The sequence below is a fragment of the Plasmodium knowlesi genome, assembly GCF_000006355.2.
Source record: "Plasmodium knowlesi strain H genome assembly, chromosome: 13".
Taxonomy (NCBI): Eukaryota; Apicomplexa; class Aconoidasida; order Haemosporida; family Plasmodiidae; genus Plasmodium; species Plasmodium knowlesi.
The window spans coordinates 2524703-2551349 of NC_011914.2; the positions used below are offsets into that span (position 1 = coordinate 2524703).

General features: G+C 33.6%; 6 protein-coding genes across 6 annotated transcripts; 4 read left to right on the forward strand and 2 right to left on the reverse strand.

Moving 5' to 3' along the window:
• On the reverse strand, positions 1-2452 carry PKNH_1356600 (Plasmodium exported protein, unknown function; the record flags this gene model as incomplete). Its single annotated transcript, XM_002260939.2, has 2 exons — positions 1-1803; positions 2390-2452. The coding sequence occupies 2 exons, from the start codon at positions 2450-2452 to the stop codon at positions 1-3; spliced, it is 1866 nt and encodes a 621-aa protein (XP_002260975.2).
• A 1263-nt stretch (positions 2453-3715) lies between these two features.
• On the forward strand, positions 3716-6175 carry PKNH_1356700 (Plasmodium exported protein (PHIST), unknown function; the record flags this gene model as incomplete). Its single annotated transcript, XM_002260940.1, has 2 exons — positions 3716-3796; positions 4223-6175. 2 exons carry the CDS (start codon positions 3716-3718, stop codon positions 6173-6175), a joined length of 2034 nt encoding a protein of 677 aa, XP_002260976.1.
• A 2361-nt stretch (positions 6176-8536) lies between these two features.
• On the reverse strand, positions 8537-9375 carry PKNH_1356800 (Plasmodium exported protein, unknown function; the record flags this gene model as incomplete). Its single annotated transcript, XM_002260941.1, has 2 exons — positions 8537-9051; positions 9360-9375. 2 exons carry the CDS (start codon positions 9373-9375, stop codon positions 8537-8539), a joined length of 531 nt encoding a protein of 176 aa, XP_002260977.1.
• Positions 9376-11893: 2518 nt separating this feature from the next.
• PKNH_1356900 (duffy binding protein gamma) lies at positions 11894-15704 on the forward strand (the record flags this gene model as incomplete). Its single annotated transcript, XM_039113610.1, has 5 exons — positions 11894-11953; positions 12119-15077; positions 15184-15262; positions 15501-15577; positions 15661-15704. The coding sequence occupies 5 exons, from the start codon at positions 11894-11896 to the stop codon at positions 15702-15704; spliced, it is 3219 nt and encodes a 1072-aa protein (XP_038969983.1).
• A 1597-nt stretch (positions 15705-17301) lies between these two features.
• PKNH_1357000 (KIR-like protein) lies at positions 17302-19160 on the forward strand (the record flags this gene model as incomplete). Its single annotated transcript, XM_039113611.1, has 4 exons — positions 17302-17313; positions 17430-18138; positions 18314-18603; positions 18792-19160. The coding sequence occupies 4 exons, from the start codon at positions 17302-17304 to the stop codon at positions 19158-19160; spliced, it is 1380 nt and encodes a 459-aa protein (XP_038969984.1).
• A 5449-nt stretch (positions 19161-24609) lies between these two features.
• Positions 24610-25881, forward strand: PKNH_1357100 (uncharacterized protein; the record flags this gene model as incomplete). The annotated part of the gene is made up of 2 exons (XM_002260944.1): positions 24610-24723; positions 25132-25881. 2 exons carry the CDS (start codon positions 24610-24612, stop codon positions 25879-25881), a joined length of 864 nt encoding a protein of 287 aa, XP_002260980.1.
• Between the last annotated feature and the right edge of the window lie 766 nt (positions 25882-26647).

Below are 26647 nucleotides of genomic sequence, written 5' to 3' on the forward strand. Positions count from 1 at the left end.
TCAACTATAAACACTGAACCCTGAACCCGAAAACCCTCTCTTCAGAACATGAATTTTTTTTCTGCGGGGTGATATATAATTAGCATTTACTACCGAATTTTTCCCTAGAATGAAATCGAAAACTTTGAAGGGGGAGTTGAACATTATTTTCCCCATAATTCCATAGGACACAATTGTTCCAAGGAAAGAACTAAACAATGTAATGAAAAAAACAGTAGTAGCTGTTAAGACGAAAAATTGAAATAAGACAAAACCTACGATGATACTTGTGATGAGGGAAATGAGCGGGATGCTGAGGAGAATCTTCTTCAATTTGAGATTATATTTCATGCTTATGAAGTTGACTTCCTTCATATTTCTCTTTTTCAGTGCGCAGACTTTGTTTTTGTACTTCTCAATTTTATTCACTAACAAGTGTGCAATTTCGGCATTATCCTCATTCATAGTTTCATCGATATATGATCTGAGTTCTGTCATGCTATTTCTGGTTCTTCCCTTGGATCTGTTCTTTTCCGTTTTTCGTTTTCCTACATATACGGATGTGTCATCTTCGTCATCGAATTCTGAACCATAAATATTGGAAGAAGTAAAATTGCCCTCATCATAGTCGAGGTCTACATATTTCTGGAGACCTTCTAAATGAGTTTTTTTTCCATTTTCCAAATCTTCCAAGTTTGTATTTTTCCCATTTTTCTTTAATCTCTTCAAAGTTTTTCTCATGTTTTCTCTATCTTCTGCATTCATTTCTTGTATTCTTCTAAGGAGTCTCTCATCTTCGTTAAGCCCAAAATTTGAGTCATCATCTCTTTTATCGAATTTGTAATTAAACGAATAATCGGAGAACTCTCTTTCACGTTGTCCTGTGCGTCTAGATTTTTTACTTCTGTTGGAATCTTCTATGACGCCCTTAAAGGATCCTTGTTCTGCTGAATTCAGTTCCCTTATTCTTTTACGTAAAGTTTCTTCACTGGCAACATCATAATTGTCGTTATCCATATTTCGCATGTCGTATTTGTTCATGTGTCCTTTGAACCCTCTTGCGCCTTTTCTCCTATTGTGAGTAAATTCATCTAAAATCTCTTTCCCTTGTGCCTTTTCCTTGGCCTGCTTCCATCCTTCCCTTCCCTCCTCTCTTACGGATTCTAAATCTTCATATGAGGTGTCAAAGCTTTCACCACTTTGCCTATTGGCAGAATTGTTGCTCATGGTACTACCCAAGTAACTGCCCATGGTACTATCCATGTAACTGCCCATGGTACTACCCAAGTAACTGCCCATGGTACTATCCATGTAACTTCCCATGGTACTATCCATGTAACTGCCCATGGTACTATCCATGTAACTGCCCATGGTACTCCTGGAGCCATTACTCACATGTGTGCCAGCGGTCATTGCACTGGAAGCTGAGTTGTGTCTACTAACGGTGTTATTGTCACGAATGTCCACTAGGACGGGCTCCTCTGTGATGGATGGATTGTTTGGCATGGTCTCACTGTCACTATGACTTTTCCTTTCTCTGTTCGCGTCCAGATTAGAGCTGCTAATTGTGGAAGTTGTTGCACTTTTCAAATCATCCATGTGGGTAGTACCTACCGACCTTTCAAAGTCATTACCGAAGGCTCCTTGGACGCTACCAGCATTTTCATCGTTAATGCCGCTAAAGATGCTGTCAGTGCTCGTTAGGGAAGTAATACTACCTTCAGTATCCTTGTGGAGTTGGCCATATTCATACAACCTTCTTCCGGCCCTTATGTTGTACTGCTTCTGCGCATCATTATTGGGTTCGTTATAGTGGAGGGTTCCCTGCGGGAAGAATGCAAAGGGGGTGGGAGGTGGAATAGGTAAAAAAAAAAAAAAAAAAAAAAAAAGGAAAAAGGAAAAAGAAGGAAACAGGGGAAGAGATCGTTCAGAGGGAGAAAGGAAAGGACGAGAGTACACAATGTGTGCATCACCCATGAAAAAAGGGGTTGCGAAGAGGGTTATTTTCTTCGGGTACACTCTCCCCTCTAGCAAAGAAAGGAGTGATGGAGGAAAATGTCATTTCTGTGCGAGCACAAAACTAGGATACGTTCAACTATGTCGTCACATGAGGAATGTAACAAAACGCGTGATGTTCTTAGGATGAGCGTATCTATGCCCAGCATGGAAAAAAGGCCGAATAGCGCAATGCCATGCGTAGACGGAAAACCTTCCCTAATATTAGGATAACTGCCTCCACTCTACACATACACACGTGCCTGACACAGTCCATGTAACACTTGATACATGAGTATAATCAGTACAGTTGGATCAGTCGTTAGAGTAGGCACACTGGGGTCCTGCGAAGACCGGGGGAAAATCTACGAGCATTTATACAACGGTGGTACGTTCTTTTGGACTACACTCTTACCTTTTTGGAATATTCCCAAGCCCCAAGAAGGAAGGTAAAAAGGAAAGCTTTGAAGGGTTGCATTTTTCGTAGATCTCGCGTATTCTAATTTTCTTGATAATCGGGAGCAAATAGGTTCTTAATTTTTTTTTTTTTTTTTGACAGATGTAAAGACTACGAGCAAACACACAAAAGTATGTGCAAACATAGATATAAGAATAGATATAGAACGGAATGAGATATACGCTCCGTTAGAATAAATATTTTTTTCTTTTTTTTTTTTTTTTTTTTTTTCCTTAAATGAGTATTCTAAATGTAGATAATGATGACATAATGCTTCTCAGGAAGTACGCATAGTCTAGGTAAAAAAAAAAAAAAAAATTCTTAAGTGAAAATTCCCCCCCCCCCCCATAGCGCAAAATATATTTCTTCTGTGCTTCACTCTCTGCTCGTGTATTCTTTTTTAATTCCTTTGAATAGATGTATAAAAAAAAAAATTTTGAAGAAGGAGAAAGGAAAAAAACAAAATTTTCAATATTTCATATTCTTCATTTTTATCTTTATATACAAATGCATAATAATTTATTACTATGGATTCTACTGAAGGATAAAAAAAAATAAAAGAATGCTGTGTAAAACATTCTTCCGATGTATTCTATAATAATTGTAACAACACTAAGAAAGGAAAAAGTGGATGTTTTTTGAAAACAAACTAAAAAATAGGAGTTTTGTTTTTTCTGTTTCCCTTTTCTTTCCCTTCTATGTTGTTACTGCAAAAATACATCTGTGTGATAATACTAAGAATGACAGCCCGAGTAATAATACTCCGCCGCTTCGCCTAATTCTTACGAACGATTTTGAAGCATAAGCAGAGGCAGTTCATTTATTGGTTTTGTTTCATCTTTCATCCCCAAAAAACGCAGTTTGAATTAAAAATCGTGCAAATTGAGGGACAATCCCTGTTTTTTCTTCGTTTAGGATGTGTCCTGATTATGCCGTAACTATGTCGTAATTGTTATTATATAGTAACCGTATTTTTCCTACTGTGTCATTTTATAGCGTTATTCCCAGTGGAAGCTCTTTCCCTTTTTTCTTCTTTTTTTATTTGAAAATATTATACGCATTTTAACTTATGCACAAAAGTGAATGCAAGAAAAAAAAGAGTAGAAAAAACTGTTGACACATTTCAGCAAGAAATTTCTGCTACTAAGTGGATCCATCCAACTTTGCCGCAGTTGAAATAATGATATAATAGTAAAGAAAAAAAAAAAAAAAAGGAAAAAAAATATATATTCTGCTTCAGCCGAATATTTAACGAGTTCCACACAGAAAGGGGTGGCAAGGAAAATGCTTTATCCGAAGGATCGTCGTTTGTTGGTGTACCCTTCACTTATTGTGTACTTTATCCTGCTTTGGATTGTGTGTCTGGTACGTGGAAGTTGTAATAAACATGTTCCCTTTCTTTCTTCTTCCTTTTTTCTTTCATCTTCTCTACAGCAGTATATGGGAATATGATATATCCCTTTGTCCAAATTTATCATTGCAAACCTTCTCTACTAGCTTTTCCCGTTTCGGCGTCATCTTCTTTAATATTCTCCATTGCGTTCACAATATTTGGTGATTCTATTTTATTTTTTTATTTATTTATTTTTATTTTTAGGTATTTTAATTTATTTCAATTTTACTTCATTCTAATTTATTTTATTTTATAATACCTTAATTTATTTCATTATACCCCATTTCTTTCTACTTCATTTGGTTTTACTTTACTCCATTTCGTTCTACTTGATTCCATTCTACCTTAGTTTATTATACTTTATTCTTTTTTATTTTACTTTGTTCTCTTCTTTGTAGAGCTTAAATGGAGAAAGGCAGGTAGGGATATGGACAAGGACATACCCATCTGGGTGTGCAAGAAGTTTGTCCGAGTTATCGCTCTTTTCAGATGATTTTACATTCAATGAAAACCAGGACACGAATAAAAATCACAACAATTCCAGAAATGGCCAGGGTAACATAACGCACGAAGGACATCCACGTGTAGGGATACATGCAATGGGCAGCAGGTACGATAGGAATGTGCCTGACTGGTCCGATGAAAGTCTGTTTGACAAGTCCGATAGGAATCTGATTGATAGGTCCAATAGGAATCCCCTTGATAAGTTTGATAGAAATCTGCTTGACAGGTCTGACAGAAATCTGCTTGACAGGTCCGACAGAAATCTTCTTGACAGGTCCGACAGAAATCTTCTTGACAGGTCCGACAGAAATCTTCTTGACAGATCCGACAGAAATCTGCTTGACAGGTCCGACAGAAATCTGCTTGACAGGTCCGACAGAAATCTTCTTGACAGGTCCGACAGAAATCTTCTTGACAGGTCCGACAGAAATCTTCTTGACAGGTCCGATGATAATTTGCTCGACAAGTCCGATGAAAGTCTGTTCGACAAGTCCGATAGGAATTTGGTTGATAGATCTGATGATAATTTGCTTGACAAGTCCGATAGGAATCTGATTGACAGGTACGATCGGAATGTCATTGACAAGTTCGATAGGAATGTGCTTGATAAGTTCGATAGGAATGTGCTTGATAAGTTCGATAGGAATGTGGTTGACAAGTTCAATAGGAATGTGGTTGACAAGTTCAATAGGAATGTGGTTGACAAGTTCGATAGGAATGTGGTTGACAAATTCAATAGGAATGTGGTTGACAAGTTCGATAGGAATGTACTTGACAAGTTCGATAGGAATGTGGTTGACAGGTTCAATAGGAATGTGGTTGACAGGTTCAATAGGAATGTGGTTGACAAGTTCAACAGGAATGTGGTTGACAAGTTCGATAGGAATGTGCTCGATAGGTACAATAGGAATGTGCTTGACAGGTCCGATGATAATTTGCTTGACAGGTCCGATAGAAATATGATTGACAGGTCCGATAGAAATATGATTGACAGGTCCGATAGGAATATGATTGACAGGTCCGATAGGAATATGATTGACAGGTCCAATGAGAATTTTCTTGGCAAGACGGATGAAAATTTTTTTGGGAAGTCCGATGAAAAATTTCTCGGCAAGTCCGATAGGAATGTACTTGATAGGTACGATAGGAATCTGCTTGACAGATCCGATGATAAGTTGCTTGACAAGTCCGATGAAAGTCTGTTCGACAAGTCCGATAGGAAGTTGGTTGATAGATCCGATGAGAAAAATGATAGAATGCCTCACTCGAGACCAAGTCATGAAGCATATGCAGGAGAATACTGCGGAACTGTTCACTCCAGTTGGAGGAACCTTATCCGACGAAAGTACAGGTCAAGGCTGCCATACGGTTGCACCTATCATGACATTTCGAGGAATCTCATGGATGAAGATATATTAAAAATGCCGCAGGAATTATTTTTTTGGTTTAATAAAAGAAAGGCATTTATTTCTTACTTTTACTATGGGATATACTTAGAAAGGAAGTACTACGTCATGGTGAATAATCTGAAAGCATGGTTTTCCACCGTAGCAGAAGCCAATAATTTGCCAGATGATTACAAGTTAAAATGGTGGGAAGAATGCAACAAAGAGCTCATGTACGATTTGGAATGCATCCAGAGGACATGTGATAATTTCTTCCGCAACTTTGCTTGTAGGAACACAGGAAGATATGTATGGGCCATGTCATTTGAAAATCTACTGCATCGTCTTCGGAAGTTAACACATGGAAGTATTAACCGAAACAAGGAGAAATGGACTAATATTTTGGCACATAAAGTGAAAAGCTATAAAAGGAGGGAAAAGAGGAAGCATAATAAAAAATGAGCACAAAAGGTGGAAGTTCAAAAAGAGGAGGGAGAAAAAGGCGGTGGGGACGTTGTGTTGGGTGGCTCGATATATTCCATTATTCAACGAAGGAATGGAACCATATGGGCTCTCCTCTATGCATTTCCTGCCTCCCCCTCTACAATTACAACCTGAATGCGCCCATGGGATGATTGTTCCTTACCTCCCTTTCTTGTAAGAGCAATGCTAAGTTCATAGAGTGTTGCATCTTCTGCCCAACAGAAGGCTACTTACATGATTGTAATGGCTTATTTATGATTTCACCTATTTATTATTGTATCAATTTATTATTACACCTATTTGGAAAATGATCCATTTAGGTGATCTACTTTTAAAGGCCTATATATGATTATTTATTCTTGTATGCAACTTCTCCTACCCCCTTTCTTTTTGGCGCATAGTCACCACATGGTCATATACTGATAAACCTAGGTGCTACCCACCCTTTTCGAATGGCCCAGCGCACCTAACTTGAACTAAATAATGAACGCCATGGCGCCACCTAATCGAAATGAATAATAATTAATACACATAGATGAAACCAAACCGAAATGAATAATAATTAATACACATAGACGAAACCTAACCGAAATGAATAATAATTCCTCCATTTGGTATTCCGTCCGTGCCTGGAAAGGAATGTGCCCATTCGTGTGATATAGTTTCCGTATATATACTTCCCCTCAACCTCATTTGCCCTGCGCACAGAGTACATAATTTGGGGGGGAATAAAATTAGATTTGGCACTTGGACGGAAAATAGCTCCTTCAGAAAAAGTAATGTACACACAACGCGGATTCGTATACAACTGTTCACTATCCAACTGTTCACTATTCAACTGTTCACTACACAACTGTTCACTACACAACTGTTCACTACACAACTGTTCACTATCCAACTGTTCACTACACAACTGTTCACTATCCAACTGTTCAGCACACAACGCGGATTCGTATACAACTGTTCACTATTCAACTGTTCCAAAAATACATCGCAAAACACCACCATTTACATCTGATTCGGCAGGAAAAAAAACAAAAAAAAGGTGTCGAAGAAAAAATTATATATAAATGTATTTTAATTTTTCAAAGAATTATGAAAAAAGGAGAGAGGGGATTTTGGGGCACTTTTTTTTTTTTTTTTTTTTTTTTGGTAATGTTTCATAATTTTAAGAACAAAGGATTCTATTGAATCCATTTATATTCCATCCTATGAAGACTTGGAATTTTCATCATTATTGAGTCTAATTCATTCTTCTTTCCTTGACAGCAATTTTTTTTTTTCTTCTTTTCATTTTCTTTTTTTTTTTTGCGGAAAGCAGGAGAATAAGCGCGCGCCCATATTGTGATGTGTCCTAGCCGCGCACAACAAAAAAAAAAAAAAAAGAAGGAAAAAAAAGGAAAAAAAAGGAAAAAAAAGGAAAAAAAAAAAAAAAAAAGAAGGAAAGTGGATGATGAAATTCGAATATTACAGTTGCAAAAGATCAAAGAAAAATGTCCAACAAAGACATATCCCCAAAAAAATAAAAAAAAAGAAAAATTGTGTACATAGGTACTGCACAATCTTATAAAAGTACACATACACTTTACAACAAAAATGTTGTCCAAAGAATGTTCCAAATAAAAGGCCAAAACATTCGAAGAGAAGAATGTGTACATGGGCGTTGCATAACCTATAGGACTACATATATTACCAAATGTCAAAAATGGGGGTTATGAAAATCATAACACCACAAATTAAAAATTTAAGTCAGGGGAATGAGCCCACTATTTTGCGAAGCAAAATAAGTTCCCCATGGAAAAAATACGTAAAGAAGAAAAAAAAAAAATAAAAGTATTTATTAACTGAGGAATTACATACATTTCTGAATATGAACAGCATGAAGAACATTTTGACACAGTAAAAGAATAATTATTTAATAAAAAAATTGGATTAAAATAAAGACATATGTTTTGCAAACACACAAAAATCATTATGCCTTTCAGATTGAATACAAATATGTGAATTGTACATATTTAAATTCATTTTATTAAACATATACTCCTAATACAAATTTAATTTGATAACCTATTTCTTTCCCTCATGGAGAAGAATACACTTTTACGTTATCAATGAATCATTAGTAAATGAATTGTACATATAAATTTAAAGGTGTTATGTACACTACGGGAAGACGTGAATTCGCACATTAATATGATTGTGCACTTGACTGGAAAAAAAAAATCATAAAATACAGTAACTGAATCTATTAAACTCATATAAAACTGCTGCTTTAAATCTAAAATATATGAATGGATTCATATTTACTGTATGATTTTGGCATTCTTTCAAATATTACGGTTACCATTTAGGCCAAAATATATGATGCCAGAAAACACAAAATTCCCGAAAACTCAGTTTATCCAATCCAGCTTCTAAACTGTGATATTTTACCACTTTTGCCATGGCATAAATGAGCACATATAAAATTATTGATATTAGTATTATGAAAAAAATACCATGTATCCCATATAGGGCTGTAGCTATGACACTTCCTGTGCTGCCGACGATTAGAACAAAAATTGGCAATATTGTTCCAATTAATGGGAGTAAACAAATTAAAATAGCTCGTTTACCCCATTTTCTAATTGTACGTTCTTTTAGTTTTGTCTTGAAGCTACTAATCCCTGCTCGTTCTTCACCCGTTCTATCGATCAGATCAAATATTTTTTTTTTACAATAGTAACGTAGTCTCCTTAGGCCTTTGCTGTTAGCATATTTACGCTTAAGTCGTGCTTTATAAATATCTAAATGAATTGCACAACTCTTTTGCAATCGTTTAAACTCTGATATATCATATGAACCGGGTTTTGCATCTTTATGCCAATCATTTTAAGGCACTTTATTTGGTATTCTTGATTTGTCCAATTCATTTTGGAGCTCCTGTCCTGTAAGTTATCTATGGAATATTATTACAGACCTAATTTTAATTATTGTATAGGACTTCTATGTTATTACCCAAAGTACACTCAAAATTTTAATATAAATATTATTTTACAGAATTATGAAATATAAATGAGTAAACAATGATAACAGAAATATAATATATCAAATAAACGTAAAAAAAAAAATAATAATAATAATAATAAAGGAAAAAAGACAAAGGAATAATATGAAGCATTACTATTGTACTGGAACATTAGGAGGATCGTGTATCCATATGAATATTATGGATGCTGTAATTTTCAGAGCTGTAATCATTTTAATTTATTCTTTCATCCCATCATTCATTATTAGGAATATTGATAATATGATTTCTGGTACTGTTTGGTGTGCCCTAACCAATGTGAACTTATATATTATTAAACGCATTTATTAACCTTGTGATTTATAATAATGAGATGCAATCTGAGGCAATACACATTATTTAACAGAAAGAGTGAAATATCTGTAAGAACATTTAATTAAAATTTTATTATAAAGAGTACATATATATGAAAACAGTTTCATTAATTTCTATACATCTACAGTAAATATATAATTCGAGGCTTAAATTTCGAGGTTGGAAGTTTGAGGTGTAATAAATGTTTTTTTTATTCAGAACGCTAGAACATTATTTACATATAAGTATATTGTTCCTCATGGATAAAAGCGCTGTGAGGCGAGTAAATATTAGAAAAGAAGAATGTAGAAAATATTAATGTGAGATTATAAATACAAAAGAATAAAAATATATAGTATATTCATGTAAGAAATATTGGTGTACATAATATTACATTCAGATATGAAATAAATACATCTACATAATATTTTCATGAAGTTCCTTATACAACATAAGTGTAAAAAACTTAAGTAAATGTCTCCATTTTTTTTTTTTTCTTTTGATCAATATAGAACAAATGTATAGCATTTCATATTAGTACGATGATTTTTTCATTTTTGAAAATGAATGTAATCCATTTTTACTAACACATATATATTATTTATTTAAAATGAGGATTTTTTCTTACGAACATATTAAAAAAATAGTGGCATCATCCACAAGTGCATACATATTTTATATTCATATAAGAACCCCTTCCGCGTGAACCTGTTTTAATTAGTGTAAAAACTTCATAACATCCGACGCCCCGCGCCCCTTCCAAGAATGAATAGAACAAATCACAGCACGCTAGAAAGAAGATGCCGGGCTTACTGGAAAAAAAAGTTCAGAAACATTTATTACGTAAGCCTCGCCAGCCTCATATACCTACATATATTTATATTTTGTGCTGTGCGCTAGACATCGTCGCTGATGATGTGAAAATTGCCTTGAGAAAAAAGTCACCCTATCCCCTTCTTTTTTCTTTTTCCCTGCACACTATATCTAAAACAAGAGCCTCCTAACCATGTGAACTAATTGTGTGCTCATGGTACAAATTTCTTCTTTTCTCTGGAAACTATATATAAAACAAAAATTCCTTAGTTATGTACACTACTTGTGCGCTCATGGAGTAAACATTTTTTTTTTTCTTTCTTCTTCCTTTTGCGCATCTACCCCCTCTATAAATTTTCATAACTATGTGCACTAATTGTGTGTTCATGGAATCAATTTTTCCATTTTTTTTTTTCCCGCACACCACATCCAAAAAAAAAAAAAAAAAATATTAACGATGTACAAGATTTGTGTGCTCATGGTACAGATTTCTTCCTTTTCTTCCTTTATATGCACACTACATCAAAAAAAAAAAAAAACTATTAATCATGTACACAATTAGTGTACTTATGGAAGCAATTTTTCCTTTTTCTTCCTTTCTATGCACACCACATCAAAAAAAAAAAAAAAAAAAAATTTTGTTAACCATGTATACTACTTGTGCGCTCATGGAGTAAACCTTTTTTTCTTTTTCCCTGCACACCATATCTAATACAAGAGCCTCCTAACCATGTAAACTAATTGTGTGCTCATGGTACAAATTTCTTCCTTTCTCCAGCACACTATATCTACTACATATTTGGGGGTATACTATAGGTTACTTGTGTAATGAAAGAAGAAAGATAAAAAAAAAAAAAAAGAAGATAAAAAAATCTTTGCACTTATTGACATTTTTTTTTTTTTTTTTTCATTTATTACCTGTAAACAGAAGGAGATGGTTACGGAGTAATATTTCTAATTGTTTAAGAGAAAGGGGAATTTTTCTACGGTAACTATTCACATTTCTACTTTTTTTTTTATTAGATGAAAACAGAAAAAATAGAAATTTTGGATTGGTGGGAACGTAAAAAAAATATTGGTAATGGTTAAAAAAAAAAAAAAAGAGTACTACAGGTGTTGCATGAATGTGTACGCGTAAAGTGCTTTGTTCTAATGAAAAAAAAGAGAGTACTACAGGTGTTGCATTAATGTGTAAGCGCAAAGTGCCTTGTTCTAATGAAAGAAAAAAAAAAATTTTTTAAAAGGGGGTTTAGATGTAGTAATAAGAAATTGTAATAAAGAATTGCCCACAACAGAGTCACAACATTTGCTATGTTTTACACTCCCTATATATGTAGGTTCATATAATTTAGTTCTCGTACTTTTCTTTTTCGTCTTCTTTTTATATACATGCGCTCAAATTTGTTCTGTGCTTTTACATGTTCAGTTATATGTGTAGAACACGTAGCTACATAATTTGCTCATACACCCCCCTTAATATGCTTTGTATAATATAAACACGTATACACCTATTTTTAAATACAATGGAAGGAAAAAAAAAACGTCCTTTATTTTTTCTCCTAGTTTTATTATTGTCACACAAGGTACTGAAGGACAATTTTTTTTACCAGACTAATAAATTATCATGAAGGAAAAAAAAAAAAAAAAAAAAGGGGGACCATTTAATTATACTAGAAGAAGGGTGGAACAAAATGAAGAAAGCTAAGAATCGTGATTAGTGTAATCTGTTCTCTTTCTTTTTCTTTTAGGCTAATAATGTATTATTTGAACGAATGAATGGAATCCTTTTACTAGAATGCGAAAATGAATACGTGAAAAATGAAAATGGTTATAAATTAGCTACAGGACATCATTATATGGACAATGATCAAATAGAACGATGGTTACAAGGAACTGATAGAAGCAGAAGAGTGAAGATTGAGGAAAATGTAAAATATAAATATAACGTAGAGGAACTAAATACAAAATATGAACAAATGAAAGGAAAAAGAATTAACCGCATTTTGAAGGAATCCACTTACGAGGCGCAAAATGTTGCAGACAACAATTATATAGATGATAAAGCAAATGGAGAATATAAAACTGATAATAAAACTAATAAGGGGGAAGGTGCAAGGAATATGGTCATGTTGGATTATGATATATTTGGCAGTGGCCACCCAGATGGGATCATTGATAATGTTGTTGAATTTGTAACTGAGGATGAGGGGAATTTTCTTAAAAATTCCTCAAAAGGCGATGACCATCCTTATCGTATGAAACGGAAGGAAAAAATGTCTAGTGGTGCTATTAATCAAATTTTTCTTCAAAACAATGTAATGGACAAGTGTAATGATAAGAGAAAGCGCGGGGAAAGAGATTGGGACTGTCCAACTGAGAAAGATGTTTGCATACCAGATAGAAGATATCAATTATGTATGATGGAAATTACAAATCTGGTAGATAACACGAACACACATTTTCATAGTGATATAATATTTCGAAAATCATATTTCGAGAGGAGACTTATTTATGATGTTGGAGCAGAGGGCGATTTATTATTGAAGAAGTATAACAACGTATATAGCGAAGACTTATGTAAGGATATTAAATGGAGTTTGCAGGATTTTGGAGATATAATTATGGGAACTGATATGGAGGGTATTGGGTATTCCCTAGTAGTGGAAAACAATTTGCGCAGCATCTTTGGAACTGGTACAAGTGCCGAACTGGATCGTAAGAAATGGTGGAATGATCATAAAAAAGATATTTGGAAAGCAATGATTTTATCAGTTAAAGAAAAAAATAGATATTCTGCATGGAATTGTAAAGAAGATGTTCAGATAAACGTGGAACCGCAGATATATAGATGGATTCGAGAATGGGGAAGAGATTATATGTCAGAATTCCGCGAACAACGACGGAAACTAAATGAAAAATGTGAAGATAAATTATACTATTCTACTATGTTAATATGTACTTTGCCTCCATGCAATAATGCCTGTAAATCATATGATGAATGGATAACAGGAAAAAAAAAACAGTGGGATGTTTTGTCAACAAAATTTTCAAGCGTAAAGAAGGCACAAAAAATCGAGACGGAAAATATCGCAAGAGCTTATGATATACTAAAACAGGAATTAAATGGATTTAATGAAGTGACGTTTGAGAATGAAATTAACAAACGTGATAAATTATATAATTATTTTTGCGTTTGTATCGTTCAGGAGGCTAGAAAGAATACCCAGGAAAATGTGAAAAATGTAGGAAGTGGTGTTGAATCTAAGGCACCCAGTTCGAATCCGATAAATGAGGCTGTAAAAAGTAGTAGCGGGGAGGGGAAGGTTCAGGAGGATTCTGCACACAGAAGTGTGAACGAAGGTGAAGGTAAGTCTAGCACAAATGAAGCTGATCCAGGTTCCCAACCAGGTGGTCCTGCTTCTCGTAGTGTAGATGAAAAGGCAGGTGTTCCTGCTCTATCAGCTGGTCAAGGTCATGATAAAGTTCCCCCTGCTGAAGCTGCTGCTACAGAATCGGCTGTTCCACATTCAGCAGACAAAACTCCAATTACAGCAACAGAAGAAAATAAGCAAAGAACGCAGGTGGATGGTGTTGCAGGTGGAGATGGTAAGGCTCCTGGTCCAACTGTTTCTTCCGATGTTCCTAGTGTTGGGGGTAAGGATAGTGGTCCCAGTACCCCTGCGTCCCATGCTCTCGCTGGGGAAAATGGTGAAGTTCATAATGGCACTGATACTGAACCTAAGGAAGATGGTGAGAAGGCAGATCCCCAAAAAAATATAGAAGTAAAGGGTAAGCAAGACACAGATGATAGGTCACAGGGGTCACTTGGGCCACATACTGATGAAAGAGCATCTTTGGGGGAAACTCATATGGAGAAGGATACAGAAACCACAGGAGGTAGTACTCTCACTCCCGAACAGAATGTTAGTGTTGCTTCTGATAATGGTAATGTTCCTGGATCTGGCAATAAGCAAAATGAGGGTGCAACTGCGTTGAGTGGAGCTGAAAGTTTGGAATCAAGCGAAAGTGTACATAAAACTATTGATAATACAACTCACGGTTTAGAAAATAAAAATGGAGGAAACGAAAAGGATTTTCAGAAGCACGATTTTATGAATAATGACATGTTGAATGATCAAACAAGTTCTGATCACACAAGTTCAGACCAAACAAGTTCTGATCAAACAAGTTCAGACCAAACAAGTTCAGATCAAACAAGTTCAGACCAAACAAGTTCAGATCAAACAAGTTCAGACCAAACAAGTTCAGATCAAACTATAGATACAGAAGGACATCACAGGGATAATGTCAGAAATCCTGAAATAAAGAGTTCGGAAGATATGAGTAAAGGGGATTTTATGAGAAATTCAAATAGTAACGAATTATATAGTCATAATAATTTGAATAATCGTAAATTAAATAGAGACCAATACGAACACAGAGATGTCAAAGCAACAAGGGAAAAAATTATCCTTATGTCTGAAGTAAACAAATGCAATAATAGGACATCCTTAAAATACTGTAACACTATAGAAGACAGAATGTTATCGAGCACTTGTTCAAGGGAGAGGAGTAAAAATTTATGTTGTTCAATATCGGATTTTTGTTTGAATTATTTTGAGCTCTATTCTTATGAATTTTACAATTGCATGAAAAAGGAATTTGAAGATCCATCATACGAGTGCTTTACAAAAGGAAGCTCCACAGGTATAGAGGAAAAGATGATCAATAGACAAAGATGTTACGTACATTGAAAATAAATTCATTTTAGGAATGTTATAAATTTTTTTGTAATCAATATTCTTTTTTGCAGGCATAGTTTATTTTGCCACGGGGGGAGCGTTTCTGATAATACTGTTGCTATTTGCCTCATGGAATGCAGCCTCGAATGAGTAACCAAAGAATAATATAAAAATTAGAATAAGAATAAGAATTAGAGTGGAAGCTAGATTAACAATTAAAATAAAAAATAAAATAGAAAGTGCTGTTAATGCACAATTAATTCTATATATTCCATGTGTGAAATTTTAAGGAGAGTAAAAATGTGTAATCATTATATGCATGCACGTATACATATATAGACATATATGTACCAATATATAATAAATGCACACTTCCTTGTTCGTACAGTTATGAAGAAGAAGCTACATTTGATGAGTTTGAGGAATACTGTTATAATATTCACAGAACCCCTCAAATGCCTAACGGTAATTCAAATTTCAAAGGCAAAATTTCATTTAAGAAGAAATATTAAATCATTCTGCATTATTCTTTTTTTTTTTTTCTTTAGATATTGAGCACATGCAACAATTTACACCCCTGGATTATTCATAATACTACTTGGGTAAGTAAGGAGAATTGCGATTGTACAGCTGATGGAATTTTTGTCATTTTGCTTGATGCAATAAATGAGAAGGTATATGAAGTTTCCGCAAGAATGATTTAACACCACTATGACAATTACTTGCACCATGCGTCTTTATTTAAATATCTAAATTAGAATTAATTTTTTTGTATTTGTAATAAGTTAATACAAGTGTATTTCCTTTTATTGGCTTGTAGGATGTGTAGTCCTTTAGCCAATAGTAGAAAAATTCGTTTAGGCGAATTGTATAATTTTCCTTTTTTTTTTATTTGAACTTTTTATTTTTCTTATATTGACAAAAAAAAAAAAAAATACCATTTCAATAATTTGAATAATACATGTTGAAGAAAAAAAAAAAAAAAAAAGAAAGGATGCAGGATCAGAATTATATGTAACCTTAAAAAAAATGTGCTTACTTAAAAAGAACCAAGAAAGAATGAACAAATGTTCGTACATAATCTTAGAGTAAAAAGGAAAGAAGAAGAAAAAAAAGTTTTAAAATAAGAAAAAAAAAAAAAAAAAAAAAAAAAAAAAGAAGGAAAAAAAAAGAACAGAAACAGCATTATATGGATTCCTAGTAAAAATGTGCTCAAAAAAAAAACCGAGAGGGAAAAAGATAAAAAAGAACAAAATTGCGTGCACAATCTTAGGGTTAAAAGGAAAGCAATGAAAAAATTACATTTAAGTATATATATTTTATTTGCGAACACACACAAATGGAAAAAAAAGAGAGAGAGAGAGACTGGACGGTGTGAATCCGCAATTATGCAGAGAAAATTTTAATGGACTTTTTAGTGCACGCCCAAATATAATGGACGCTTTATATATAAGAATAGAATAACCATATTGTAATCGAACCGTATTTTACACGGTTGAACTATAGCATTTAATCTGTTGCGAACACACACAAGTGCAAAAAAAAAAAAAAAAAAGAGAATCTAGACGGAGTGAATCCGCAATTATGCAAAGAAAATTTTAATGGACTTTTCAGTGCACGTCCATATATAATGGACGCTTTATATATAAGAATAGAATAACCATATTGTAAGCGCACCGAATGTTTGGCGCTTCTCTTAAGCCCCCATAAAATATAAGATCCGGAACCTACCACCCCATCGTTCTTTTCCCTTGCGTCTTCGCGCATCCTATGCGTATATTCAATGAATTAATGTTCTTCCACAGAAATATGTCATATATGTGTAATTAACATGTTCCCATACTGTGTGCACCTATACACTTTACACATATACTTCATACATAACTAACATCTGAATGATATGTGAGGGAACTTATAATAATAATGCACCTATACACTTTACACATATATTTCATACAAAAGTAACATATAAATGACATGTGAGGGAGCGAGCATATGAATAATATGTAAATTGCAGTAATTCGGGTTTAGGGTAAGTTATATTCTGGAGGAATACATAAAGTGAAATATGTACCTCAATGAATAAATACAGCAGGGATAGGTATGTATGAATATGTTACATGAATTTTTAACAGAAAAAGAGAACGTGACAAAAGGAAAAAAAAAAAAAGGGGATAATTAAAGAAAAGATGTCAGAAGTGGTAAGTTGAGAAATAATATATAAAAAGAATTATGCTACATATACAATATATCAAAGGTATGTATGTGTACAACCATGGAAAAGAAACATACTCCCCATATCCACTACTTCCCGTAGGATGAATGCTGGAATGGATGGAGTGTAAAATCCCGATATAAAGAACTTGAGGATGCAGGGACGAACGGGGGCAGTTGCCATGGTTGCTATGCCTCTAGGAAAAGCGAATTACAGGCTGCAATGCAACCATATAAGTTATTCGAGAGTGTAGTTCAGAAAATGATGAATGCCTGGTGTTATGTAAATAAAAAGACCGGAAATGATAGATCTAAGTATTGTGACCTCTTTTATTATTGGCTCGGGAATTTAATTCTGAACACACCGAATAATGATATATCTGTTCTGAAAGTTGCTATGGAAACAATTTATAATAAACTTCAGCAATGGATAAAAATAAACGAATGCACGGAGTGGCCAAAGGTGAAAAAAGAAGAATTCGATAACTTGAAGAGGCAGTACGATTTTAAAGAAGATTATAAGTCACTGGACACAAAAATAGAGACATCGAGTGAACCATGCTTGAAGGAATACAAGAAGTACCTGGAGGGAGTTTCTGCTACCCATATCAGTACGCAGAGTACATGTCAACGCTGGGACAAAAAGAACGACCCATACTGTACCACATGGAATGGAATGTGGAATACTCAAGGGAGTTTACAAGGGGAGAAATTGAATGAACTCTCATCAAAAGTAACAAGCAAATTACAGGGATCAGTAACTGGGGAGACCACTCCGCAGGAACGAACAGAATTGTCCAATTCTGCCGAAGGTAATAAATATATATAATCCAAAAATATTTAGTGTACCAGGGAACAGGGGAGTGGATAACGTCTAAAGGGGAAGCATGTACCCCCCCGCGCTCTGGTACACTCAAAAAATCGGAAATGAATATTGCTTTATACATGAGAATCGCCTTTTCTTTATTCCTTTTTTACACTTACTAGGTGATACAAGTGCAGAAGTGCGGGAGGATTCGAATAGTTCCCAAATGGGTGAAGAGTCAGCTGCATCAGGAACAGTAGTAAGAGGGACAGAGGGACAGGGTGAATCTCCATTCAGACCTAGTCCTGATCTTGAGGATGGATATAGTGATCACGGAAATACAGTATCTTCCCTTAATGGTACCACTTCCCCGGAAAACAACAACACCACTACCACCATTCCTACCACCACCATTATATCCTCAGTAATTCCTCTTGTAGGACTACCTACAATCGCATTCCTTCTTTACAAGGTACACATAATATTGAATAACACATATTCGTTATAAATATGTAAAGGGGGGCGGGAAAAAATATATTAAATTCTTGTTGGTAGAATACATGTCCAATGTATACAGAATAATCTCAAATATGTACCCCTCCCCCCCAATCTTCCTACCCCTTACATTTATCCTTTTCTTTCCTCCCCCTCTAAATTCAGTACACTTCCATATTTTCCCCTAAAAATAATTCCACTAACAGGGGGAGAAGGTTTGACCAACCAGATTTAAACACATTTATGGATAGTTCAACAGAGAACTCAACATTACAGTCAACATTATACTCAACATACGACTCAACACGGAGTTCGTCCTACAACTCGACATACGATTCAACGAATTTTTCGGGGGGCAACATAACGGACAGTGCAACAGAGCATTCAGGAGAATACTCAACAACTGTTTCAGGACCTGAATCAACGTACGAGTACAGAGATGGGAATTCTACTATATATAACAGACAACCCAGAAAAGTAAGAACAAATAAGAATACGCAGCGAAGAAAAAATATAGGTTATCATCGTATGTAACTCCCACAGGGAAGTAGAAAAAGGGGAAGATGCAGGAGTTGTTTGCTCACTCTTTTCTTTTTCTTTCTTTTTTTTTTTTGTTTGCTTCGTTTTCAAGGACACGACCACACTTTTCACATCCCGTACTCCCCTAGGGGGAATCGCGTAGCAAACCCTGACCATTAACATAACCTATGGTATCCAAAAAAATTCCGTACTCACAGCATGTTCTGAAGCCTCTCACATTATAAACATGTGCAGAAATTTTGTTCAATATTTTCGTTTTGCACGTACATGTGCGAGTATACACCTCTATGCACATGTACATTTATCTGTTTTAGTCTTTATGAATTAATTTTTGTATTCCTACTAGGTTTTCTTCAATTATTACTTTTTTTTTTTTTCTTTCCTTTTTTTTTTTTCCTTTTTTTTTTTTTTTTTTTTTTAATTTTCCTTCATTTGTTTTTTCTAAAAATTATGCGTCGTAATTTCGCTTCGCGCGTACATGCAAAAATCCGTTCCAGTTCGCGGAACAGCAACAGATGTGCCGTATTGTTTGCACTTTTCTGCTGCGCGGTGTGCGTGCTTTGCGCGATACGCGTGGTACAGTCGACATAAAACTGTGCATACACTTTTTTACGGAGTTTTCATTTTAACTGGTTCACATTTAACTGGTTCACATTTAACTGGTTCACATTTAACTGGTTCACATTTAACTGGTTCACATTTAACTGGTTCACATTTAACTGGTTCACATTTAACTGGTTTCCATTTTAACTGGTTCACATTTAACTGGTTCACATTTAACTGGTTCACATTCAATTGTCTTCACATTTAATTGTCTTCACATTTAACTATGTTTGCACATTTAATGCAGTTTATCATCTAAAACGGTGCATACACTTTTTCACGAAGTTATCATTTTAACTGGTTCACATTTATCTGTGTTCATACATTTTTTTTTACGCAGTTTTCATCTAAAACTTTGCATACATTTAACGTAGTTTTCATTTTAACTGGTTTCCATTTAACTGGTTTCCATTTAACTGGTTTCCATTTAACTGGTTTCCATTTAACTGGTTTCCATTTAACTAGTTCCCATTTAATTAGTTGACATTTAACTGGTTTCCATTTAACTGGTTTCCATTTAACTGGTTGACATTTAAAACTATGTTCGCACATTTAATGCAGTTTTCATCTAAAACTGTGCAATACATTTTTTACGTAGTTTCCATTTAACTGGTTCACATTTAAAACTGTGTTCGCACATTTTATGCAGTTTTCATCTACTAAAACTGTCAACAAAATTCGGAGTTTTCATTTTAACTGATTCCCATTTAACGGTGTTCACATTTACTTGTGTTTGCACATTTAATGCAGTTTTTCATCTAAAACATTGTTCACATTTTACGTAGTTATCATTTTAACTGGTTCACATTTAAAACTGTGTTCGCGCATTTAATGCAGTTTTCATCTACTAAAACTGTCAACACAATTCAGAGTTTTCATTTTACGCAGTTTTCATCTAAAACTGTGTTTACATTTTACGTAGTTATCATTTTAATTGGTTGACATTTAAAACTGCGTTCGCACATTTAATGCAGTTTTTCATCTAAAATTGTGCATACACTTTTTTACGGAGTTATCATTTTAAATGGTGTTCACATTTAATTGTGTTCGCACATTTTATGCAGTTTTTCATCTAAAACTGTGCATACACTTTTTTACGGAGTTATCATTTTAACTGGTTCACATTTAACTGGTTCACATTTAACTGTGTTCACATTTAACTGTGTTCACATTTAAATGGTTTACATTTAACTGTCTTCACATTTAACTAGTTCACATTTAAATGGTTTCCATTTAATTGTGTTTGCACATTTAATGCAGTTTTTCATCTAAAACTGTGCAATACATTTTTTTACGTAGTTATAATTTTAATTGGTTGACATTTAAAACTGCGTTCGCACATTTAATGCAGTTTTTCATCTGAAACTGTGCAATACATTTTTTTATGGAGTTATCATTTAAAATGGTGTTCACATTTTACGTAGTTATCATTTTAACTGGTTCGCATTTAACGGGTTTACATTTAATTGGTTGACATTTAACTGGTTCCCGTTTAACTGGTTCCCATTTAACTGGTTCCCATTTAACTGTGTTTGCACATTTTATGCAGTTTTTCATCTAAAACTGTGCAATACATTTTTTACGGAGTTATCATTTTAACTGGTTGACATTTAACTGTGTTCACATTTAACTGTGTTCACATTTAACTGTGTTCACATTTAAATGGTTTACATTTAACTGTCTTCACATTTAACTAGTTCACATTTAAATGGTTTCCATTTAATTGTGTTTGCACATTTAATGCAGTTTTTCATCTAAAACTGTGCAATACATTTTTTTACGTAGTTATAATTTTAACTGGTTAACATTTAACTAGTTCACATTTAACTAGTTCACATTTAATTGTGTTTGCACATTTTATGCATTTTTTACGATGTCTTACATATGTTTGTGAGTTTATACCGAAACAAAAAGTACAAAAAAAAAATATATAACAGGAAAAAAAAAATGACAAAGAAAAAATAATAAAAGAAGTTCAAAAAAAATAAGAAATAACAGGAATATCTTAACGTATTATATGTCTATATCACATAATTGAAGAAGGACAAAAAGGGTTCTGAAACCAATATTTCTTTTTCCCTAAACATTTTACATTCCAAACATATATATTTTTTCCTTATCACGACACTATATGTCAAAAAATATATGTGTGTGTATGTGCGTTTGTCTGTTTTGTTAAATAAAATAATCTAACTATAACACATTATTAATGAAATTTTCATCCATTTCACACTCCTCAAAAGAATGCTTTCATTCTCACAGATTGAAAGTTTTAATTTATATCCTTAATCATAAACAATAAACCCTAAACCCTGAACCCTAAACCCTAAAACCTAAACCCTGAAACCCTAAACCCTGAAACCCTAAACCCTGAACCCTAAACCCTAAACCCTAAACCCTGAAACCCTAATCCCTGAACCCTAAACCCTGAACCCTAAACCTTAAAACCCTGAACCCTAAACCCTGAACCCTAAACCCTAAACCCTGAACCCTAAACCCTGAACCCTAAACCCTAAACCTAAACCCTAAACCTAAACCCTGAACCTAAACCCTAAACCCTGAACCCTAAACCCTAAACACCTAAACCCCTAAACCCTAAACCCTGAAACTCTAAACGCTGAACCCTAAACGCTAAAACCCTAAGCCGCTGAAACTCTAAACGCTGAACCCTAAACGCTAAAACCCTAAGCCGCTGAAACTCTAAACGCTGAACCCTAAACGCTAAAACCCTAAACCGTGAAACCTAAACACTAAATGCTTAACCCTAAACCGTGAAACCTAAACACTAAATGCTTAACCCTAAACCGTGAAACCTAAACACTAAATGCTTAACCCTAAACCGTGAAACCTAAACACTAAATGCTTAACCCTAAACCGTGAAACCTAAACACAAAATGCTTAACCCTAAACCCTAAAATTTAAACCCTGAAACCTAAAACATAAACCCTGAAACCATAAACCCTAAAATGTGAACCCTAAACCCTGAAAAATAAACAATGAACCCTAAACCCTGAACCCTAAACGCTAAACCCTAAACGATGAACCCTAAACCCTGAACCCTAAACTGTGAACCCTAAACCCTAAAACATAAACACTAAAACCTTAAACCCTGAAACTTAAACCCTGAACCCTGAACCCTAAGCCCTAAACCCTAACGAATGAATATAACCATCTATATAGAACTGTTCTGTCCGTTCGCTCGATATATGAATTTTATGATCTTAGCATGCAATTATACATGCAAATTGGAGCCGTACAAATTACTAGCGACGTCAATTTTTTTTTCTTATTAATATTTTTTATATTAAAAAGAAAATGAAAACTAAATTTTTATTCTGTGGAAGGGGATGGGAGCATGCAGAATAGGATAAATCTAAATAGGATATGGACGTTGCAATGAATTTGTTTTCATTCCGCAATGGGGTAAAGTAGGGGCACCGGGTGGCCCCTAGCAAATGCGTACCATATAAGAATGCCCTCCTTTTAGCAGTATTCGGTTAACTGTAATGCCTTCTTTCGTTCTTTCTTTCCTTTCCTTTTCTTTTGTTTTTTTTTTTAATTCCTTTTTCTTTTCCTTTTCTTTATCTTTTATTTCCTTTTATTCCTTTTCTTTCCTTAAACCCTTTCTTTTCTTCCCCCTCCTTTTCTTTTTATTCCTTCTTTTTTTTCCTTAAACACTTTCCTCTCCTTTTCTTTTTATTCCCTTTTCTTTCCTTTTTTTTTTTTCTTTCCTTTTCTTTCTCCTTTCCTTTCGCTCTTATTCCTTTTTATTTTTCTTTTCTTTTTATTCCTTTTCATTCCCTTTCTTTTCTTTTTCTTTTCTTCTTTTTTTTTTTTTTTTTCTTGAGTATATAATATCGTAAATTTGTTTATCGTTTTATTTAATTTTTGTTGGCAAAATATATATATTATTTTTTCACTTATGATAAAGATACAAAAAATATATATTTTAAAAAAAAAAAAAAAAAGGATATAAAACTTCCTTTTAAAAAAAGAAAAACAAAAAAGGGATATAAAACTTCCTTTTAAAAAGAAAGAAGAAAAAGTAGAATAATCACTTATTTTAAGCATTTACAGAAACAAAAAAAAAAAAAAAGAAAAAAAAAGAAGAAAGGCCAATCAATTACCTGTATTCACAATTCACCAAATTAATTCATAACGCAGACTTTGTTATATATACACTATTTATTATTATAACGCTTACTATTCTTTATTATTATTTTTTTTTCTATTAAGCTATTCAATTCGGATTCCATTATACAACAAGTAAGACCAATTATCTCTTCCGCGCGAAACAACTTTTCAGCCTTATAAATCTGTTCATTTCTAATCAAAATATGGTGGTACAACAGATTGATTCTATGTTCTTCAGGAGGTAGCTATTTATAAAGCTGTTAATTCTTCTTCTTTCTTTTTCTCTTTTTTCTTTTCTTACCATTCAATATATATAAGTTTTTATTTTTTCTGAAAAAAAATTTTTTTTAAATATAAATTATAATTTTTTTTTTTTTATAACATTTTTATAATATTTAGTTTTAATAATAATTTTGTATTAACTTCTACAGAACATATATTTTATAATCTGTACACTGTTAATATATAGTTGTTTTTTTGACCTTATATTTTTTAAATAAAGAAATTCCTTTTTTCGTTTTTTTACTTTTAATTGTAGATTTTTGTTGCTTTCGAACTTTTAGAGAAATATATGTAAAGTTTTAATAAATTTTGAACAATACGTAAAAGAGATTATTATAATTCTTATTAAAATACGAGTAATAAATTCGTTCTTTCAACTAAGATATTAATAGGTTTTTTTTTTTTTCTAGTATATATCAACAATATGCCTGTCGCAACAAGGCAAAATAAGAAAGGGAGAAAAGCCGGCGCTTTTCTCTTTTGCACCAAGGTTTCCTTGTACACCCTTCTAATCTGGATTGTAAATTGCTCCAACTCTGTAAGGAAGAAAAAAAAAAAAAAAAAGAAAAAAGTGAAAGAAGCGAAAGGCATATTATCTGTGTAACAGAGGAAAAAAGAAAAAAAAGGGCAGGGACAAATGGGACAACCCCCCCCGGACGGCCCATCATTTCTCAACATACATATATTCCTCTGTGCACACACTTTTGTCCAAGAGGGGAGTAGTTTTTTCTTTTTCTTTTTTTTCTCTTTTGTACTATTTTATTTTACACTATGTTATACTTTATGCCTCCACCACACCTCTTCAGTACTTTTTTTTTTCTTTTTTTTTTCACTATCCATTTCAATTAATGTAAATAAAAAAATATTTTGCTTCTCTTTTTTTATATCCAAATTTTATGAACATAAAATCATTTTCCCTCACCATCTCATTTCTTCTTTTTTTTAGTGCCAATATGATGGTAATTCGTACAGTGTTATGAACAATAGCCTCGGAAAAGCATTCGATTCCAGAGCTCTGAGGTCATTAGCAGAAGCTTTAGAGGAGGAGGCTGTACAACATGATGCACCTGTAGCATACGAGGATGAGATCGAACAAGATGGACCTGTAGTATACGAGGAGGCTACTGAACAGGATGCACCTGTAGAACACGAGGAAGTTATAGAACAAGTTGCACAAGATGTTGCACAGGAAGTGGCACAGCAAGTTCCACAACATTCAGGAAAGAAAGGAAAAAAGGAATATAAGGATGGAAAATCCACATCTGTAGGGCTTAGGGGTGCAAACAAAGAGAATGAAAAGGATAGTTATCGACAGGGAAAATTAGATTTCTGGGAACATTTCGAACCAACAATAACAGCAAATTTTGAGGAGGTATTAAAAAGGTGTATTTCACGTAAAGCAGGAGAACAAGACGTGGATGAATATTATTCAGCTGGATTTCCAAAGCTGGGATGGAATGCCAATCCATATGGTGTATTAAAGAAAACAAAGAAAGGGACGGTGCAGGAAGGATATAGGAAAATGCTGGAAAACAATTTCCGCAATGTTCCATATATGGATGATACACAGAATGATCATACATCAAACGAACCATACCTAGAAAGAGAATACGGACACGTAGAGTTGGGCGCTGATGCAAAAACATCAACGAATTTAAGAAAAGGGGCAGAAAAAAAAATGAATAAGAAAATGTAGAAGTAGAACAGGGGAAAGGAAAAAAAAAAAAAAAAAACTTCTCTTCTGTTTCTAAAAAGCCTTCTATCATAACATTTAATAAAAAAAACAAACAAAGTTATTTCTTTTGGTGTCACATGATAGGGCAAAAGGTGCAATGAAACTGCTAAGTGATAATGAATTTATGCGTGCGTACATGTACGAATTAAAAATCATGGAACTATACTTTTATTCTTTTTTTTTTTTTTTACTGGCAGAAGGGCACTTTCTTTGTCACTGCTCAGTTTCGGGAAGTGTGTTCATTGTGTGGGACGCAAAGCTTTTGTCCTTCGCTGGCATAGTTGCCTAGCTATATCAGAGAGATATACAAAAAAAAAAAAATTTTTTTGCAAACAAAATAAGAAATAAATTTGGAAGAAAGAACCTTTTTTTTTCTTTTTTTTTTTCAAAAAATATAAAAAGGAAAAAAAAAAAAAAAAAAAAAAATGTGTGTTCTTAAAAAAAAAATAATAATGTTGTTAAAAAAAAAAAAGAAGAATGTTTTTTTTTTTTTTTCTATAAAGAAAAGGTGTCCTTTCACCAAAAAAAAACCAAAAAAAGGAATAAAAAATTAAGAAATAACATGAATATTCAAACTCCTTATTATGTCTTTTTATCACATAATTAAAAAAGGACAAAAAGGGTAAGAAACCAGTATTCTCCTTATCACATATTTACTACAGTCCTAAACCCGAACCCTAAACCCTGAACCCTGAACCATAAACCCTGAACCCTAAACCCTAAACCC